Source organism: Globicephala melas, chromosome 3, assembly GCF_963455315.2.
Source record: "Globicephala melas chromosome 3, mGloMel1.2, whole genome shotgun sequence".
NCBI lineage: Eukaryota > Metazoa > Chordata > Mammalia > Artiodactyla > Delphinidae > Globicephala > Globicephala melas.
In genome coordinates this window covers 161722235-161742903 of record NC_083316.1, presented here as the reverse complement: position 1 = coordinate 161742903, position 20669 = coordinate 161722235, and the positions used below count along the sequence as shown (strand labels likewise).

The 20669-nt window shown below is 52.8% G+C and overlaps 2 protein-coding genes across 2 annotated transcripts; one reads left to right on the top strand and one right to left on the bottom strand.

The window, feature by feature from the left end:
• Positions 1-1028: 1028 nt before the first annotated feature.
• CALR (calreticulin) lies at positions 1029-5171 on the bottom strand. The gene is made up of 9 exons (XM_030879913.2): positions 4999-5171; positions 4531-4632; positions 4142-4345; positions 3602-3696; positions 3303-3512; positions 3107-3220; positions 2880-3023; positions 1918-2010; positions 1029-1832 (listed from the first exon to the last, which is right to left on the bottom strand). Exons 1-9 carry the CDS (start codon positions 5087-5089, stop codon positions 1632-1634), a joined length of 1254 nt encoding a protein of 417 aa, XP_030735773.1. The 5' UTR covers positions 5090-5171; the 3' UTR covers positions 1029-1631.
• A 3408-nt stretch (positions 5172-8579) lies between these two features.
• FARSA (phenylalanyl-tRNA synthetase subunit alpha) lies at positions 8580-19025 on the top strand. The gene is made up of 13 exons (XM_030879917.2): positions 8580-8765; positions 10598-10735; positions 10822-10920; positions 11009-11127; positions 12185-12277; positions 12363-12491; positions 12568-12683; positions 15383-15467; positions 15579-15678; positions 15771-15939; positions 16070-16147; positions 16310-16424; positions 17097-19025. Exons 1-13 carry the CDS (start codon positions 8619-8621, stop codon positions 17233-17235), a joined length of 1527 nt encoding a protein of 508 aa, XP_030735777.1. The 5' UTR covers positions 8580-8618; the 3' UTR covers positions 17236-19025.
• Positions 19026-20669: the final 1644 nt, after the last annotated feature.

Sequence of the window (20669 nt, the reverse complement as noted above, 5' to 3'; positions counted from 1 at the left end):
GAGGCTTTCCAGAAGGGTGGCGCTAGGCCACAGGACACAGGAAGCTCAAAGGAGGCCTATCCAAGGAACAAGGAATCGAAGAGTTGGTTGGCCGAAGCTGAAGAGGGTGCTTTGGCAGACAGGATGGAGGTGATGGTCTCATCTTCCAGTTAATGGGTGGACTCTCCCCCGCAATCCTGAACTGACCACTACCTGCCTCCTAAACTGCTCTTCTCAACATTCCCATCCAAGTAGGACACCAGGCAGTCGCCTGCCACCTGACTCATTACCCAACTGTTACCAGGTCCTACTGCTTCTCCCTTCACTGCATGCCCTGAGCTAAGAAGCTTCCACAAGAATAGGCCAGACTTGGCTGAGGGATTCTTAACCTCTGGCAACAAGGGACATCAGTTCCCAACCACCCACTGGACGTTAAGTGGCAGCCTTCAGGACCCCAACAGAGGTGGGCCTAGGCCAACCTTAGGGGCCCACACTCTCCTCTGCCACTTTTACACCAGCACTTGGTGCCACCTCCTTCCCTCCAAGAGGTTCAAATCCTGACTTGGCCACTGAAGACCACTGGACAAGCTAGATACCATTTCTGAACCTATTTCTCCTTGACTATGAAGAGAATTAATAGCTTTTGACACTGGCTAATATTAAGAAAATGTGTTTAAAACTGTCCAATAGCTCTGTGTAGTCTTGCTCCTTAACAGGTAAGACGTACATATGCGGCGCAGTGTAAAACGGTTGGTACAAGTTGGTGGCTAAGGTGTGGGTTCAAACCCCACCTCTTACTAAATCTCAGTCTCCTCATCAAACACAACTGGTACTAGAACCAAAACTCACCAGTTTGATGCAACGACTCAATGAGCTAATAAGTGGAGTATTTGTAATGGCACTTAGAATAGTTACTCTTTCCCACCCGTTTGGGGTTCTCCGGATAAACAAGGGCCCCTGTAACCTTATGGGACATTCAACCAACACTTGTAGTGGCTGCAAAATGAGCCTCACTTAAGAGTCACCTACCCCAAAAGGAAACACAGGAGGAAGACACAAAACTTAATTTAATAGAAATTTCATTTGTAGTTCTTACATTCTCAGTATGAGCCGAGCTAGAACCCGCTGCCCCACTCGGAACTGGCCCAGTCCTGGGGGCAGGGGAGAAAGGAGAGAGGGAGGTCAGAGCTCAGGGCTTAGGAGCCCCATTCTTCCTCAGTGCTGGGGGGCTGGTGATGCCACCCTCTTCTCCTACCACCCCCCTGTGGGATCCAGGAAGGAGAGCAGATGGAATCTTGGGCCTGGGGCTTCTCCTCCACGCCACACCCCACCCTGAGTCCCCAAGTTGGAGGGGAGCTAAGGGATCTGGGGAGATAAGGGGACAGCAGAAAGCAAAGATGTCAAATCAAGAAAGATGAAGGCCAGGGGTGAGGGGTGAAGGAGGATCAGAGACAAAACACCAGTTAAAAAAAAAAAAAAACTTTAAAAAAAAAAAAAAGGGAGGGGGAGAACAAAAACAAAATCCACCCCAAATTGGAACCCGCCTGGAAAAAAATGAAAGTTCTCCAGTCTCACAGAGACATTATTTGGCGCGGCCGGCTCTGCGGCAGGAGCACTCAGGCCTCAGTCCAGCCCTGGAGGCGGCGTGGCCCCTACAGCTCATCCTTGGCCTGGCCAGCGGCAGCGTCTTCCTCGTCCTCTTCCTCTTTCTCGTCCTCATCCTCCTCATCCTCATCCTTGTCCTCCTCCTCTTCCTTGTCTGCCTCCTCCTCTTCCTTGCGCTTCTTCTCCTCCTCCTCCTCCTTTAGCCTCTGCTCTTCGTCTTGCTTGTCCTTCATTTGTTTTTCTGCTGCCTGTGTGCAAACCACACACCTCAGGGCCCGGACTCCCTTGGCAGCCCTGCCCACCCCCAAGCCCAAGACTGGACCCTGGTCCCACCTTCGTAACGCCCCATGTCTCGTTGCCAAACTCCTCAGCGTATGCTTCGTCGTTGGTGATGAGGAAGTTGTCAAAGATGGTGCCAGACTTGACCTGTAATGGGGCCAGGGAGTAGAGGGGTGGTCGGAAGGGTGGTCAGAGGGGATATACCTGTTGGCCTTGGCCTCGAAAAGGTCTCCCGCCCATATTCCCATAACCACTACACAATGCTACAGTTTAATGTTGCAGTTAAAAAACAGGCTGCCTGGGCTTCCCTGGTGGCGCATTGGTTGAGAGTCCGCTTGCCGATGCAGGGGACGCGGGTTCGTGCCCCGGTCCGGGAAGATCCCACATGCCGCGGAGCGGCTGGGCCCGTGAGCCATGGCCGCTGAGCCTGCGCGTCCGGAGCCTGTGCTCCGCGATGGAAGAGGCCACAGCGGTGAGGGGCCCGCATACCGCAAAAAAAAAACAAAAAACAAAAAACACAAAAAAACACAGGCTGCCTGGGTTCCAACACCAGCTCTGCCATTTCCTGCCTACATGACCTCAGGCTGGTGACTTCACCTCTCTGCACCTCATTTTCTTCATCTGTAAAAAGGGGTCTCACTCCCTTCTTTAAATATTTCTCTAGTACCTACTACGTGCCAGGCACCATTCTAGGTGCAGAAGGTACATCACTGCACAGAACAGACAAAAATTCAGTCCCTGTGAACCTAATTTTCTAATGGTACTATCTAACCACCTGCTAGGTTGCTGGGGGCAATAAAATGAGTTGGTTCCCGTAGGTACTTGAAAAAGTACCAAGAAGTTAGTAAGTACAACTTCAGAGTGGGTGCTGTAAGAATGCCATAAGGACAAACCAGGAATTTCTTTAAAAAAAGAAAAAGCACCATTTTGGAGTCAGACCTCCTTTGTCCCTTTCCTCCTGGGTTGACCCTGTGCACTTGAGGTCCTGGGATCCTTCTCTTCCCTCCGTGTCTCACCTGCCATAGATCCAAGCCCAGTACAGCAAAGTTTTCATAGGCGTAGATGTTGCTATCAGGGGAATACTCAGGGTTGTCGATCTCTGGGTGGATCCAAATGCCCTTGTAATCTGGGTTGTCAATCTGTCGGGGCTTCCACTCACCCTGCAGAAGAAGTGAACTGGTGGGTGAGTGGAGATCAGTGCGTTCCCCACTGTGTACCGCCCTGCTTAGAGCCCCAGGCTCACCTTGTACTCTGGGTTCTGAATCACTGGTGGTTCCCACTCTCCGTCCATCTCTTCATCCCAGTCCTCGGGCTTCTTAGCATCTGGGTCAGGAATGTGCTCAGGCTTGTCCCAGTCCTGCAGGTACATTAGGAGGTCAGAGTTGGCCCAGTTGTCCTCCACACCCTCCATGGTGGGGAGCCCCTGCCCAAGAACGAACCTCAGGCTTGGAGTCCGTAGGGTCATCAACCTTGGCTCGCTCGTCCCAGTCTTCAGGCTTTGCAGCATCAGGATCCTTTATCTTCTTGGGAGGCAAGAAATCCCAATCGTCCTCCAGAGAGCCTGACTCCACCTGGCTGTTGTCAATCTTTACCTCATAGGTATTATCAGGCCGCACAATCAGCGTGTACAGGTGTGTGAATTCATCGTCCTGAAGAGAATGCGAGATCAGTGCCCCGCCCACCAGGCTGGCCTCTGAGCCTTCCCTTACAGCCATTTGTCACCACCCCCAGAGCACACCTTGCAACGGATATCCTTGTTGATCAGCACGTTCTTGCCCTTGTAGTTGAAGATGACATGAACCTTCTTGGTGCCAGGACCACAGATGTCCGGGCCTTGATGAGAAGCAGATCCAGTCAGAACTAGAGATTGTCTACCATTATGAACCCCTCCCCACCCATTTATAAAAAGAAAACTTGGTTCTTAAACTCAGGTCTGTCAAGGTGAAAAGACAAAATTCAGATATCTCTAAGGGACTGTGATTAGGGATTTAAAGAAAAAAAAAAATCAGTGCTCTAGAAGTCAGTATCTTTACTTGCAGAATTAGTAAATGCCTATCTTATAAAATCGCGCAAATTAGCAGTCTTAAATCAACGATAACAATATAGAAAGTTGCTACTAACTGTAACTATTTTCTCAGCTTCTCCTCCAAAGAAATGTTTAACCATTTAAGTGTTTTCTATGATCTTAAGACCACTTTTCATGGGCTATAAAGAACTCATGGGGTTTCGAACTCCCTCTAACTAATCAGAGGTCAGCATCAGGGTGGGGCCCGCTCACCAAACATGATGTTGTATTCAGAGTCTCCATGCATGTCTGTCTGGTCCAGACCATCTGGAAATAGCTTCACGTAGCCGCCCCCACAGTCGATGTTCTGTTCGTGTTTCACGGTGAACTGCACCACCAGTGTTTGACCCTTATTGGAGAAGGGCTCGAATCTGGCCGACAGAGCATAAAACCGGGCATCCTGGCTTGTCTGCAGCCCTAGCAAGGAACGGTAGTCAGATCACGGCTCAGCAACAACCCCCGGGAGACCCTTAGGATGGGAAATACAGACGACTCTCCCTTCCTCCACCTCTTCTACTTCTAGGGATATCCAAACTGTGTGGTGACTAGGGCTTCCTCCAGGAAGTCCTCCTGGATCTGAGCACCCACCCCTAGGCTCTTACCTTTATCTTTCTCCTGGTCACCGTAGAACTTGCCGGAACTGAGAACGAATTTGCCAAAATCTGGTTTGTGTTTGGATTCGATCCAGCGCTCGGTCCATCCGTCTAGGGGACCAAAGGGGCAGGTCAGAGTAGCGGTGCTGATCACCCCCCACCAAACATCTACCAGGAGCTACAAGCTGCTGGGAGCAAGGAAGGAGATTCCCCCTCCCCCCGACTGTCCCCACCCCAACCTCTAGCTTGACAGCTCTGGTGGCTTAAAAGATCCTCGGGCGAACCCTAACTCCCGCCGCGCAAGGCCGCCGCGCCCTCCCCGCTCCCCAGGGACGCAGAAGGAAAGATCGCCTGCGGCTCCAGCCCCTGAAGGCCACTGTGTTGGTCCTCTGAGCAGTAATTACAGGCGACACGCAGATATGGGCTGGGGGGCCAGCCGCATCGTTAGGACGGCCTCAAGGCGGGACTAGCCGTTACCTCCGTCCAGAAACTGCTCCTTGAAGTAAACGGCGGGTTCAGCGGCGCCCAGGCCAAGAAGGCCGAGCAGCACCAGCACGGGTAGCAGCATGGCGGGCCGAGGGGGCGGCGGCGCGCGGGCCCTTTAAGTCACTCTACCAGCAATAGCTCTGCAGTAGGGACGGACGGTGCCACCGGCCGTGCGATTTTATAACCGGCCGCCTCTCAAACCAACCTGGTCCGGCCTCTTGGCCCTCCTCTCCCACTTTATCATTGGTCTGTGGCCACAGCTCTGCCTTTCCATTGGACCCTTGTGGGTTCAGCAAGTTAGGCTGTGCCTCGGAACGCTGGGTTCCCAGATGGCCGATTTCTATTGGCCGCACCGCTGGCCAATGAAGGTCGACCACGCGTTGTGGGGGACGCCCACCGGTGGAGTGGGGGCCTCGAGCCCCTCAGGCCAGGTCATGTGACCAGACCTCGGCCCAACCCCGCCCTCGCCCGCTAGCAGCGCTAGAGGTCTAGGCGTTTAAAGAATTCGCGCGAGAGCAGGTGCAGCTGCTTAGAGCTAGGGCCCTGCTCCAGCATCGACTCCTCTTATCCCCTCTACAGGGATGGGTAGGCAAGGTTTTCCTAACCTTTTCTACCCTGAATTTGGGGAACCCCACCACTCCGACCCTCTCTCTCTCCATCTCTCTCTCTCTCTCTTAACCCCAGCCCCCCGCCCCGCCAGGATGGGGCAGAGGGCATCGAGCCCTAGGGCTTCACTTCACCCCAGCGCCTGAGCCGTGCAGGCCTGCGGGGGGAGTGCCGGCTCTCTCCTCCGTACGGCCCCTAGTTCCCTGGCAGCCTGTCAGACTGCTGCTGTGTGAGCTGGGGCAAGGCATTTAGCCTCTTTGAAGAAGGCACAGGAGCTCCTGAAAGGCCAAGAGGAGCGACCCCGGCCAGCTGCTGGCCGGCAGAAATGCTTTCAAAGCTTTTAGGGATGTCTGGGACAGAGGGAAGGAAGCCCTGAACGGCTCGAAGTTGTGACTATAGGCTGGGTCTCCTACGGTTGTTCACCTTATTGCAGCCTGTCCTTTACCCCTCATCCCCTCCTCAGCCGGTAAATGAAAGGGGTCACAGTCTTGTGGTCTCCCACAAACGGCCTGCTTTTGCAATTAAACGGCTAAAGATGAGAGGGCAGGGGGTTCCGTTGGGGAGGGACAAAATGGGACAGATGGTGGGGAAGATAAGGTTTAAGGGAGGTGGCCAGGACCCCTGAGACTAGAGCCTTCTTAGGAAGGCAGAGGCACATGACTGAAAGTAACACACCAGCTCCCTGCCCCTAGGCTGCAGGAAGGAGGCAGGAGAGGTGGGGCTTTCCCATACTCTGAGCAAATTGGCTCTGGACCTGGGAAGTGGAAGTAAACTGCTGAAGGGGGTGGATCTTGGCAAAAGGGTGGGGAGGGGGTGCTTCCCCTCTACTGGTGGGGACTCAGAAAAGAGAGGAATTAGGAGCCTTGGAGAAGTTGGGGTTCTGCCCCTTCCCCAAGACAGTATCCAGTATTGCCCAACCTGGTCCTCCCCAACGAGGACCCCCCCAAGTCTGGGATGACCACTCCAGGCCTTCCACTGACCTTCCCCCTGCCTTCCCGCCCTTCCACCATGTGTCAGGGACACATGGGCTAGGTGCTGCCTGCCAGAGGGTAGACACTATGCCTGTCTTGTTCACCTCACCATTCCCCCCCGCACCCCACAGTGTCTCCTGCAGCATCAGGCACAGAACAGGCTTAAAACCTACTTGACGTGGGACAGAAGCAAAGAAAGAAGGACTCTTGCTGGAATTAAATAAGCAAAAATGGGGAAAGTGCTTTGAAGCTAAGAAGAGACTTTGAGGGATGCATTCTGAATTTTTATCAGGACCTCACTGTAGGTCCAGCATTGGGGGATATTAGTAACCCCATTTACCACGCTCAAATAACAGTTGTGATGGCTAAATGAGTAAGTGCTTAGAACAGCACCTAACACAGAGTCCACACTCAATTTAGTACCAGCAAGCATTGCATGTGTGTGTGGGTACTATTTCACTTAATTCTCACAGTAACCTGGGCTCATATCATTTCCATCCAAGCGAGGAAACTGAGGCACAGAAAGATTAAGTGATTTGGCTGAGGGACAAAAATGGCAGATCTGGGATTAGAACCTACTTGTGCTGTCTAATGTAGTCTCCACTGGCCACATGTGATTATTGCCTTTTGAAATGCAGCGGCTGTGAAGTAAGCTGTAAGTGGAAAATATACATCAGAATTTGAAGACTTAGTGTGAATAAATAATGTAAAATATCTCACTAGTAGTTTTATATTAAGTGTTGAAATGATAATGTGGACATTTTAGGTTCTATAAATTCTTCAAATTAATTTCACCCCTTTTGTTTTTAACGTTGCTACTAAAATGTGTAAAATTACATTTCTATCTCGAAATATATTTCTTGTTTTGTCTTGGCCAAGCTGCGGCATGCTGACCAGGGATCAAACCCGTGTCCCCTGCAGTGGAATAGTGGAGTCCTAACCACTGGACCACCAGGGAATTCCCAGTATCTTGAATTATATTTCTATAGGACAGCACTGATCTATACTACAAATTATTTTCCTGACATTGGTCTTCTCAGAGCAGGGGTATGGGGAGGAGGGGGCAGGTTCTGGAGTGTTTATAATTTCTGACACTGTCCACCAGCTCCTTGCAGAACCTTGGGCAAGGCATACCACCCTCCAAGCCTCAGTTTTCACATCTGTGAAATATATATTATATCAGTATCTACATCATACAGTTTTGGGGAAAATGAAGTAAGACACCTGAAGCACTTAGCACTGGGCTGGGCACAGGGGAGAACGTCCATACAGGTTAGCTGCAACCTTGAATATATTATTCAATAATATACTATTATTGAGTCCTTCTCCCCTCTATAAATAGGGTTGGTCCCTACCCAGACTCCCTTTTAAAATTTAAAAGTAGTTGACATCAGGGACTTCCCTGGTGATGCAATGGTTAGGACTCCGTGCTCCCAATGCAGGGGGCCTGGGTTCGATCCCTGGCCAGGGAACTAGATCCCACATGCATGCCGCAACTAAGGAGCCCTGGAGCCACAACTAAGGAGCCCATGTGCTGCAACCAAGGAGCTGGAGAGCTGCAACTTAAGACCCAGTGCAACCAAATAAATAGATTTTTAAAATAATAATAGAAAAAATAAAAGTAGTTGACATCAGCAGGATGACTATATCTGGAGTCCACCACCCACAGCCCTCCTGTGGGGGTAAGAAAGAATCCCCAAGGGAGGACTGGTCTGAGGCCCAGAGAGGGGGAAATCCAAGGTCACACAGCCCCTGCTGGCGAGGCTGGGTGCAGCTTAAAACAATGCTGTGAGTCTGTCTTTGATGGTATTAATTTGACCTCTCTGGTCAACAAGAAACCACCAGTCCAGCCAGTACTGGGTCCCTAACCCCCTCTTAAGTTCAAGTGACACGCTCAAGATGGCGGCACCCGAGCCCTGCAGCATAGTCTGCCACACTCAAGATGACGGTGTACGCCCCCCGGCGCCGGTTCCGGTTCCGGTTCCGGTTGTTCTGGCCGCCGGCAGGCGCACGCCGAGCGCCCTGGGAGCAGTCATGGCAGACGGTCCGGTGGCGGAGGTGCTGCTGCAGCGGCTGGAGGCGGCCGATGGCGGCTTGGACAGCGCTGAACTGGCGGCCGAGCTGGGCGTAGAGCATCAGACCGTGGTGGGCGCCGTGAAGAGCCTGCAGGCGCTGGGTGAGGTGAGCTGGGCCGGTGATGCCGGGCCTCCTCGCTTTTGCACCTGCGGTTCCCTTGCCAGGAGGGCTCTGCCTCCAGGCCAGATTATCTCAGGCCTGGTTAGGAGTAATTGTATGTGTCCCGCCCAGGGTGCGCAGGGGGGGAGTCAGGACCGAGTGAGGGCCCCGGGGTACGGATGTTCCTCATGCAGTAAACGTCCATTGAGGCATGATCAGTGTTGAGGGGGTGGAGAGGAGAATGGTGGACCAGAAAGACGCAGTCGCCGCCTTCACGCAGGCTGCGGTATAATGGATATACTCAAGTGACCGGAGTGATGGAGGAAGCACGGGGAACTCAGAGGCGTTAGCAGACCCAGCCTTGAGGATCAGGGAGAGTATCCCAAAGGAGATGACAACTGAGTCGGGTTTCTGCATTGAGTAGAAAAGCCATGGCACTTTAAGGAACAGTGGGGTAGGGAGGTGGCACAAGTGGTGAGAGAGACCCAGCAGAGCCAGATTTTGCGAGGCCTTGTAGGTCTTTATTTCACAGGGGTACTGGGGGGCCATGGCAGGAGCTAGAGCCAATGAGATGTGTGTACTGCCTACATCACTCTTGGAAAGGATCGGTGCGGGCAGGACTGGAGGCAAGGGGGCAGTGGCAGAGGCTGGCACATCCCCAAACTACAGGGTGTGGTCCCTGGCTGTAGGGAGGCAGCTGGAATGGAGAAGGGATTCAGGTGAAGGAATGAAATAAGGTTCATGGAAATGTAGGGGTAGCTCGGATGAAGCCCAGCCTTCTGACTTGGACAAGGGAAGGGTGATGGAGCCAGAGAGGGAGGATGCTGACCGACCCGTGGGTCACCCAGCAGGCTGGATCCATGAGGCTAGGACTCAAAAAACATAGCTGAAAACATCAAACTTACATGATGTGACCTGCTCTGGCCTCAGATTTATTCCTCATCCAATCTTTGATGTGCCCTTCAGTTGATGGCAGTGTTATTATCCCCATATTGCAGATGTGACAACTTCTAAGCACTGGTCAGAATCTTGATCAGTGTCACTAGAAGGAACAGGCAAACCTGGATTTGAAGCCTGAGGTCGTCAGTGCAGAAAGGGATTGAAGCTATGGTGTATGGGATGACAGTACCTTGATGGATGTGAAAGTGACATTTGTGTAGGCTACTGAGGGTTAAGTGTTGGCAGTTTAATGGGGTTCATTGTAAGGATGATGACGATGATATTAATGTAGTAGTAGTTATATTTATGCAGCATTTGCTGCATACTAAGCGCTCTGCATCCTTTCTGTGTATTAATTTAGTTACTCAAAACAACTCTCTGAGGTAGAACCCACCACACCCTTCTCTCATGGATAAGAAAATTTGCTCAGGGACGTTAAGCAACTTTCCCAAGGTCACACAGCAAGAGAGGAGCAGAGCTAGGAATTAAAACGAAAGGGGAGCCTAGGGTTCCTGTGTGTAATGTGGGCAGCCTGGGTTCTTCTCTGACGTCTGGCTACACTGAGATGCATGTAAGTGTGGAAATAAATCATTTCACCCGAGACTTTAAAAAAATCTTTCCCAGGTTCAAAAGTGATAGGATTTGTTCTTTGCCAGGCAGGTAATACCCTCAGTACTTTACCTCACCCTGGGAGGTGTGAATCATTTTTGTCATTTTTCCCATGTCACAAAAGATCTACTGAGGCTCAACGAGGCGAGATCACTCCGCTGGGAAGTGGTACAGCTGAGAGGCAAAGCTGGCATCACAGGCTGTTCTTTGACCCGCGTCCCCAGTGCTGCGGCAAGGGGGTGCCTGGACCTGAACCCTGTCCCTGCCCGTGTCCCCCTGTTTTCCTACAGATAATCGAGGCTGAGCTGCGTTCCACCAAGCGCTGGGAGCTTACCGCTGAGGGCGAGGAGATTGCCCGGGAAGGCAGCCATGAGGCCCGGGTGTTTCGCAGCGTCCCCCCAGAGGGCCTGCCCCAGAGCGAGCTCATGGTAGGAGTCTGAGTGGGCAGGGCCTAGGGAGGTGTTGGGATGAGGGCGACCCTTGTGTCCCCCTCACTGCAGCCTTGCTCCCACAGCGACTGCCCAGTGGCAAGGTGGGCTTCAGCAAGGCCATGTCCAACAAGTGGATCCGAGTGGACAAGAGTGCTGCCGACGGGCCCCGGGTGTTCAGAGTGGTGAGTCCCTGCCGGGCGGTAGTTGGACAGGTAGTCGGACAGTTGGGCCCCCTGCCCTCACGGCCCCTCATGCCCATCACTGTGGCAGGTGGATAGCGTGGAGGATGAGGTGCAGCGGCGGCTTCAGCTGGTCCAGGGTGGACAGGCCGAGAAGCTGGGAGAGAAGGAGAGGAGCGAGCTCAGGAAGAGGAAGCTGCTGACTGAAGTGTGAGTGGGTGCCGCCCCCCCGGCTCACACCTGTGTCACCTGCATGGCCCTGGAGCAGAAGGGGAGCCATTCTGCCCACACTGGGCCAGGGTGCTATCAGTCTCCTCCCAGCCTCCCTTCACACTGTGGTTGTCGAGCACGCACGCCAGGCTCATGCCGTGTCAGGGCCTTTGCCTCTGTTGTGCCTTCTGCTGAGAAAGAGCTTCCTGCTCTTCTTCAAAGCATGTTCTGACATCAAACCTCTGCTCATGTGTCACCTTAGAGAGGCCACCCTGACACCCTTTCCTCCCTTCAAATTCCATAAAAGTTCCTCACTCCTGGCCTCCATCCCTTGTGCCCTGTTGACTTCCTTTACAGTCCTAAGCACCGTCTGAAAGTTTATGACTGCTGGGACCTGGACAGGCTGGGGGCTCTGCCCTCACAGAGCTGACGACTCCTTTGAGCAGACGTAGCAGTGGCCTAGCAGTTATAAGAACACAAACTGGGAATTCCCTGGTGGTCCAGTGGTTAGGACTCTGAGCTTCCACCGCAGGAGGCCTGGGTTCGATCCCTGGTTAGGGAACTAATATCCCATGTGCTGCATGGTGTGGCCAAAAGAAAAAAAAAAAAGACTGGAATGGGGCTGCCTGATTCAAGTCCCAGCTCTGTCATATGCTAGCTGTGTGACCTTGACCAAGTCACCTGATCTGTCCAAGCTTCTGTTTATGCATGTGTAAAATGGCTCCTTTTCACACAGGATTATGGGGTGATTTTATGGAGCAGAGCCTAGTGTGGAGTAAACTCTCTAAACTTGACCTATTATTATCACTCCCAGCTATATGCCTAGTGCCTTGAACAGACCCTGGTACACATTAGGTTCTCAGTAAATGTTTGTTGAATGAGTAACTGCACGAACATAGGGATGTAGGTCGGGGCCAGCTAAGAGGATTCTGGAGATGGTAAGTGTCAGGAAGGAAATACAGCAGAATGACTTGGTGGGTGACTTTGGGGTCAGCATCAGATGGGAGGTCAAGGGAAACCACTTGGAGGAGGTAACAGCGTTGTCCTCTGGCCTCAGGAACCTGAAGACCTACTGGGTGAGCAAAGGCAGTGCCTTTAGCACCAGCATCTCCAAGCAGGAAACAGAGCTGAGCCCAGAGATGATCTCCAGGTAGGGGGTAGCCCCAGAGCTGGGGGCCGATGGGGGTGTGGTAGGCAGCCCCCACCAGACCCATGTACCCTGCATCTCCCCATAGTGGCTCCTGGCGGGATCGGCCCTTCAAGCCCTACAATTTCTCGGCCCATGGCGTCCTCCCTGACAGCGGCCACCTGCACCCCCTGCTCAAGGTCCGCACCCAGTTCCGGCAGATCTTCCTGGAGATGGGGTAAGCATGGGGCCAGGGGTGGGGCTAGCCCACCTGCTTGGCACAGGCAGGACAGTCAGGCTGTGTCTCCCACCAGGTTCACCGAGATGCCGACCGACAATTACATTGAGAGCTCCTTCTGGAACTTTGACGCACTCTTCCAGCCCCAGCAGCACCCAGCACGGGACCAGCATGACACCTTCTTCCTGCGAGGTGGGTGGGCCCCGCTGCGCCATCAGAGGTGCCAGGACTGGACAGAACCTTTTGGGGTGGCATACCGTTTTACAGGATAAACTCCATCCTCCTCAGTGTGGCCGACAAACCTGTGTGAGCTGCTATCATCAACTTCTGTTATCTTCTTCCACCTCCCCTCCTGCCCACCTCAGGGCCTTTGCCTGTGCTGTGGCTTCTGCCGAGAACTGTCTTCTCCCAGGTCTTCATGGCAGGCTCTGGCATGAAGCTTCTGTTCACATATCACCTCAGAGAGGCCACCCTGACATGCCCTTGTCCCCCCAGGTTCTAAAAGCTCCTCACTCACTGCTAGTCTTCAACATTGCTTCCCAGTTCTTTCTTTCTTCCACAGTCCTTAGTACTCTCTGAAATTGAATGACTTTCCAAAATGGTTGTTGTTTCCCCCACCAGCAGGGCAGATGAGGCTGTTGGGTGCCTGTTACCTGGCCAGGAGCAGCAGCGCCATTGTCATCATTTCAGCATCCAAAACTTGCTGAGCCATGGGACTTCCCTGGTGGCCCAGTGGTTAGGGCTCTCCGCTTCCGCTGCAGGGGGGCGCAGGTTTGATCCCTTGTCAGGGAAGTTCCACATGCCATGTAGTGTGGCCAAAAAAAAGAAAAAAGAAAAAAAATATATATATAAAACTTACTGAGCTGTCACTGTCCTAATCTTTCCACCAACTATAGGAAGTAGACTGTTAGCCCTGTTTTGCAAATGAGGAAATTAGGTCTCAGAGAGGGGACATCACTTGCCCAGGGTCGCAGCTTATAGGCGGTGGGGCTGGGATTTGATGTCAGGCTTTTCAGGTGCACTAAAATTGTGTCTCTGGAAGGGACTCATAAGAACTTGCACATTCGTACAGCATAGAGTCTGCACCTATGACTGAGCTCCTGTGTGCCAAAGTCTCTGTGAAACACCTGGGTCACAGCCAGGAATGAGACAGAAATCCTTGCCCTGATGAGGCCCGCATATCCTGGTTGGGTGAGATATGCATTTAATTCTAAGTAAGCTGTAAACCCGGCAATGAAAGATGGCAGTAAATGTGATGGGGGAATTGACGTTATGTTGGTGGGGGAGCACGCTGTCAATTTAAGTTAAAGGCCGCGGGCTTCCCTGGTGGCGCAGTGGTTAAGAATCCACCTGCCAATGCAGGGGACACGGGTTCGAGCCCTGGTGCGGGAAGATCCCACATGCCTCGGAGCTACTAAGCCCGTGCGCCACGACTACTAAACCTGTGCTCTAGAGCCCACGAGCCACACCTACTGAAGCCCACGTGCCCAGAGCCCGTGCTCCACAACAAGAGAAGCCCGCACACTACAACGAAGAGTAGCCCCCGCTCGCCGCAACTAGAGAAAGCCTGCGCACAGCAATAAGACCCAATGCAGCCAAAAATAAATAAAATAAATAAATTTATTTTAAATTAATTAAATGAAGGCTGCTTGGGACTTCCCTGGTGGCGCAGTGGTTAAGATTCCGCCTGCCAACGCAGGGGACACAGGTTCAATGCCTGGTCTGGGAAGATCCCACATGCCGCTGAGCAACTAAGCCCGTGCGCCACAACTACTGAGCCTGCACTCTAGAGCTTGCAAGCCACAACTACTGAGCCTGCATGCCACAACTACTGAAGCCCGTGCTCTGCAACAAGAGAAGCCACCGCAATGAGAAGCCCGTGCACCGCAACGAAGAGTAGCCCCCGCTCGCCGCAGCTAGAGAAAGCCCGCCACAGCAATGAAGACGCAACGCAGCCAAAAATAAATTAATTAAAAAAAAAAAGTCTCCGTGCTCCCAATGCAGCGGGCCCGGGTTCGGTCCCTGGTGAGGGAACTAGATCCCACGTGCATGCCGCAACTAAGAGTTCGCATGCTGCAACTAAGGAGCTGGCGAGCCACAACTAAGGGGCACACCTGCCACAACTAAGGAGCATGCCTGCTGCAACCAAGACCCGATGCAACCAAATAAGATAAATAAATTTTTTTTTTTTTTTTTTGCGGTACGCGGGCCTCTCACTGTCGTGGCCTCTCCCGTTGTGGAGCACAGGCTCCGGATGCGCAGGCTCAGCGGCCATGGCTCATGGGCCCAGCCGCTCCGCGGCATGTGGGATCTTCCCAGACCGGGGCACGAACCCATGTCCCCTGCATCGGCAGGCGGACTCTCAACCACTGCGCCACCAGGGAAGCCCCAATAAAATATTTTTAAAAATAAAATGAAGGCTGCTTAAGCAAAGATGGAAGGAGGTCAGGGAGGGAGCTATGCCTGGGGAAGGAAAGTTCCAGGCAAAGGGAATGGCCAGTGCAAAGGCCCTGAGGCTGGCACATGCCTGGTATGCTCACAGATCAGCAGGGAAGCCCTGTGGCTGGAGGAACTGATCAGTTAGGAGTGGGAGGAGAGAATTCCCCAGCAGTCCAGTGGTTAGGACTCTGCGCTTCACTGCCTAGGGCACAGGTTCGACCCCTGGTTGGGGAACTAAGTCCTGTGCAGGATGGCCAAAAAAAAAAAGAGGAAACGGGACCACGGAAGGTTCTGGGCAGAGGAGAGTTGTGACTGACTCAGGTGTTCCCAGGTACCCTCTGGCAGCTGTGGAGGGCGGGGGAGGGAGCTGCCTGTGTCACTATCTGTTTTCAGTGCGGTGGCTATTTGAGAAATGCTCCTTGACTGACCAGATGTTGCTCTGTCCTGCCCAGATCCAGCCCAGGCCCAGCAGCTCCCAATGGACTATGTCCATCGCGTCAAGCGGACCCACTCTCAAGGTGGCTACGGTTCACAGGGGTAAGGCAGGACCCAGGACTTTGGGTCCTGGGCAGGACACCCAGGGGTGTCGGGGGGAAGAGGTTGGGGGCCGTGAGCTGCATCATGGACTTCCTGTATGTCCCTCTGAAGGTACAAATACAACTGGAAACTGGACGAGGCTCGGAAAAACCTACTGCGCACCCACACCACGTCGGCCAGCGCCCGCGCCCTCTACCGCCTGGCCCAGAAGGTGTGGCAGGGCTTGGGCCGCGTTGGAGGGGCCAGGGCTGACATGCTGACCTTCTCACCCATGCCCGGGCTTGGCCTGCCTCTCATCTCCAGAAGCCCTTCACAGCGGCCAAATACTTCTCCATTGATCGTGTGTTCCGGAATGAGACCCTAGATGCCACGCACCTGGCCGAGTTCCACCAGATCGAGGGCGTCGTGGCTGACCACGGCCTCACGCTAGGCCACCTCATGGGCGTCCTGCGGGAGTTCTTCACCAAGCTGGGTGAGCAGGCGGGCTGGGGTGGGCAAGCAGGAGGATGCCTTGGTCGTCAGCCTGACCCTCCCCCTTTGCCCCTCTCCTCCCCCTTTGCCCCACCCCCACCCCCACTCTGTTTGGCTGCCTCCCCACCCAGGTATCACCCAGCTGCGTTTCAAGCCGACCTACAACCCTTACACCGAGCCCAGCATGGAAGTGTTCAGCTACCACCAAGGTCAGGGTGGAACCCAGTACTGGGACAGGGAGGGAGGTCTCAGGCTGTCCATGGCTCAGCCCAGGTCCCCGTCACTGCCAAGCCCACACCCCACCTCCCAAGCTAACTGCCAGGCCCAGTATCACCCACACAAGCCGCCCCATCGTTCTCGTGCCTTCACAGGCCTGAAGAAGTGGGTGGAGGTTGGAAACTCTGGGATCTTCCGCCCCGAGATGCTGCTGCCCATGGGACTCCCTGAGAATGTGTCAGTCATTGCCTGGGGCCTCTCCCTTGAGCGGTGAGTACCCAAACTACTTAGGGTATTGGCTGCCTTACTCAGGTGGCTTGCCAGGCGTGAGGGCCTGCAGACTTTCAGCCCCATTCATTCGTTCATTCATTTGAGAAACCCTTAGTGAGCACCTGCTGTGTACTGAGTCCTGTGCTGTGATTATGACATACACATCTCTACTTCCATGAAGCCAGGGGTGCTAGTGGAACACAGAGGATGATAATTAGCGAGATAAATAACAAGTAAAGCTTAAAGTATGTCCAAAAGCAGTGTTATAGAGAAAACACAGCAGGGAGGGCTAAGGAGATGTCAGGGAAGGCCTCTCAGAGGAGGTGGCATCTGAGCAAAGACTGAACGTGGGTGAATTGGTAAGCCGTGAGGATATCTGGGGAATGGCGTTCCAGGCAGAGGGAATAGCCAGTGCAAAGGCCCTGAGGCTGGAGTGGGCCTGCTGTGTTTGGAGAACACTAAGAAGGCCAGTGTGGTTGGAGGGAATGAGTGAGTGAAGGTGGAGAATGGGAGGAGATGAGGGTGGGGAGGTGACAGGACAGGTTGAGCAGGGCCTTTTGAGCCCCAGGAAGGACTTGGGCTTTTACTCAAGGAAGGTGATAAGAGAGGTTCTGATCAGAAGAGAGCATGACCTGACCTCATGTTAAACCATGTCATGTCCCCCCTCCCAAGCCCGACAATGATCAAATACGGCATCAACAATATCCGGGAGCTGGTGGGCCACAAGGTGAACCTGCAGATGGTGTACGACAGTCCCCTGTGCCGCCTAGATGCCGAACGGGGGCCCCCGTCGACACAGGAGGCCGCATGACACGAACCGCCCTGGATAGGCCGCCTTCCCCAAGACCCTGCTACCCTTTGCATCCCTGCCAGTGACCCCCTTGTACTTACGAGACCTCTGTGAGGCCAGTCCCCCTGCCCCTGGTATCTCCTCTTCCCCACTGGCCCCAGGGTCCCAGGGACAGGGGAGCGGGTAGCAGGTTCATTCTGTTGTCCACCTGTGAGGGTGGGCCTTGGGGAGCCCTGCAGACCAGCTGCTGGCTAATAAAGTGGGCACTTGCCCTCATCTGGTGCCTTTCCTTAGGGGTGGAGGGGTGCTGGAGCCCCGGGTGTGAGGCGTGGTGGGTTGGAGGTCTTGGATCTTCAGGAACCCCTGGCCAGCCTGAGCCAGATCCCTCCAGGGAAGACTAGCTCCATCAGGCATTTACTGATTTACCTCCTGGTGCCAGGTTCTTCTAGGTGAAGGGAACAGAACCCCCTACCCCTGTGGAAGGGGCATTTGGGAAGGGGAGGCCAAGGCGGGCGTCGGGGCCCCAGGAGTCAGCATTCCCACCAACTGGGAGCCAGCATTGGTGGGGTGGGGCGTATAGCAAGCTAAGCCTTTAAAGCTGCGCTTTTTGTTTTTTTAAGAGCAGTTTTAGGTTCATAGCAAAATTGAGTGGAAGGTAAAGGGATTTCCTATAAACCCCCTGCCTTGACACATCATAATGACCCAAAGTCCATAGTGTACATTACAGTTGATTCCCTGTGTTGTATGTAGGTTTGGACAAACGTATGATGACGTGTATTCATTCACTATTATGGTATCATAGAGAGTATTTTCACTGCTCTGAAAGTCCTCTGTGCTCCACACATTCACCCCTTTCTCGTCCCCCTAAAATTACTACTCTTAAAAAAAAAAAAAAACTCAAGGATTTCAAATGAGCCCAGAATAGAGATGAATGCGTAGGATAAAGCTCCATGAACCCACCACTCACACTGGACAGTGAGCAGCATCTCACACCTGTTTCTATGGGAATATTTCAAAGCCAATCCAAGTCACCACGTCGCTCAGCCCAGATCTTCAGGGGCAGCACGCTTTTGGAAACAGACAATTTTTTATGTAACCATGAGGCCACTTTTATACCCAGGGCAGTTGGCAGTCAGCTGAGACCATGGGTTTTGCTGGTCCCAGGGCCTGGGGGCACCAATCTTCCAAGGGCTCCTCACTCAAATCTTTTGTTTATTTATAATTAAATAATCCAGGAATACAGAAAAATATTCCTTCATTCAATAAATGTACACCTTTATTTTTTTAGTTTTTTTATTGAGGTATGGCTGATTTGCAATGCTGTGCCAATCTCTGCTGTACAGTGAAGTGACCCAGTTATACACATATAGACATTCTTTTTTAGTATTTTTTTTCTTTCTTTTTTTTTTTTTTGCGGTACGCGGGCCTCTCACTGTTGCGGCCCCTCCCGTTGCGGAGCACAGGCTCTGGATGGGCAGGCTCAGTGGCCATGGTTCACGGGCCCAGCCGCTTCGCGGCATGTGGGATCTTCCCAGACCGGGGCACGAACCTGTGTCCCCTGCATCGGCAGGCGGACTCTCAACCACTGTGCCACCAGGGAATCCCTCTTTTTTAATATTCTTTTCCAGTATGGTTTATCATAGGATATTCAATATAGCTTCCTGTGCTATACATTAGGACCTTGTTGTCCATTTGTTCTAAATGTAATAGTTTGAAACGTGCATCTCTTAAGTGCCAGCAGTGTTCATGAGCTGAAGACCCAGCAGTGGGCAAAGCTGGCTCAGGTCCCTGCCTTCAGGAGCTGACGTGGGGTGGGGGTGGGGAGGGACCTGGGGAGGCATGAGAGACAGGATGAACAGATAAAGAAATGGGGGAGGGGTAGAAGCCATGTAAAAAGTAAAGGCTGGTGAGGGTGAAGCATGTATAATATGAAGCATAATACAGTAAACACCCAAGAATCCACCCCTAGTTCATTCGAATCTGAGCATAGATTATATTTGCTTTGGATCTTTCATTTCTTAGATCTGTGCGACTAATGGTTTGAAGACCCTATGAGCTTGTCCTAGTTTCTTTTGCCCCCAGCCCACTAAGGCTGCCGCCTCCTGAATTTGGTATTTATTATTCTCATGTGCTTTTAAACTGTTGCTACTTATATGTGTCACTTTAACAAGACACGGTTTCAATTTGCATGTTTTCAAATGTTACACAGACTGTGCACCATAAAAATCATCCTGCATCTTCTGTGTTGCCTTTGTTTTGGTTTGGTGCCAGTGTGTTTGTGTATGCATGCTTAAAAGTAAGTCTGAGGGGCTTCCCTGGTGGCTCAGTGGTTGAGAGTCCGCCTGCCGATGCAGGGGACACGGGTTCATGCCCCGGTCCGGGAAGATCCCACATGCTGCGGAGCGGCTGGGCCCGTGAGCCGTGGCCGCTGAGCCTGCGCGTCCGGAGCCTGTGCTCCGCGACGCGAAAGGCCACAGCAGTGAGAGGCCTGCGTACCAAAAAAAAAAGAAAAAAAAGTGAGATTTTTCCCAGTAGATAATCCTCAACTCTTCAAATCTGATGCTGCAGGAAGATGCATCTCGCATAACTTGTAGCTTTGCCACAAGATACTGTTAGCCACTGTTTATTAAACTCTTAATGTGTTCCAAATGTTTATCCCTGAAACTCTTATAATAGTCTCATGTTTTAGATTTTATCACCTTGCTATTAGACAAAGATGGGTTTTGAGAGTGAGTGGCAGTTTAATGATCACCCCCATTGGGAAGAGCCCAGATTGAAACCCAGTTCTCCAGAACGTAGGTGTTAAGGTGTGTGCTCTAGTGTGTGGCCAGGGACAGAGCCCTGCACAGAAGGGCTGAGCGATGTGAGCAGATTCCCACTGTCTCCCTTTCGTGAGCAATGTGACAGGTGTCCCGAAGCGGAGCTCCATCTCCTTCTCAGTCAGTTGGGACAAAGTCCCAACCCTTCATCCTTCACCCACTGCTTCCCCCAAGCCCTGCTCGCGCCACCAGGCCTGGCTACTCCTCAAAGGCACTGAGCTTGCTCAGACCTCAGGGCCTTTGGCCAACCATTTCAAATCCTTTGCCTTTTTTTTTTTTTTTTTTTTTTTTGCGGTACGCGGGCCTCTCACTGTTGGTGGCCTCTCCCGTTGCGGAGCACAGGCTCCGGATGCGCAGGCTCAGCGGCCATGGCTCACGGACCCAGCTGCTCCGCGGCATGTGGGATCTTCCCGGACCGGGACACGAACCCATATCCCCTGCATCGGCAGGCGGACTCTCAACCACTGCGCCACCACGGAAGACCCCTTTGCCCATTTTTTAACTGGGGTTTTTCTGTCTCACTGAGTTGCAAGAGGTCTTTGTAGATACTGGATACAAGTTAAATATTTTCTCCCAGTCTGTGGCTCCTTGTGTGCCAGTTACTATTATTGTTGTCACTATTAATTCATTACTGTT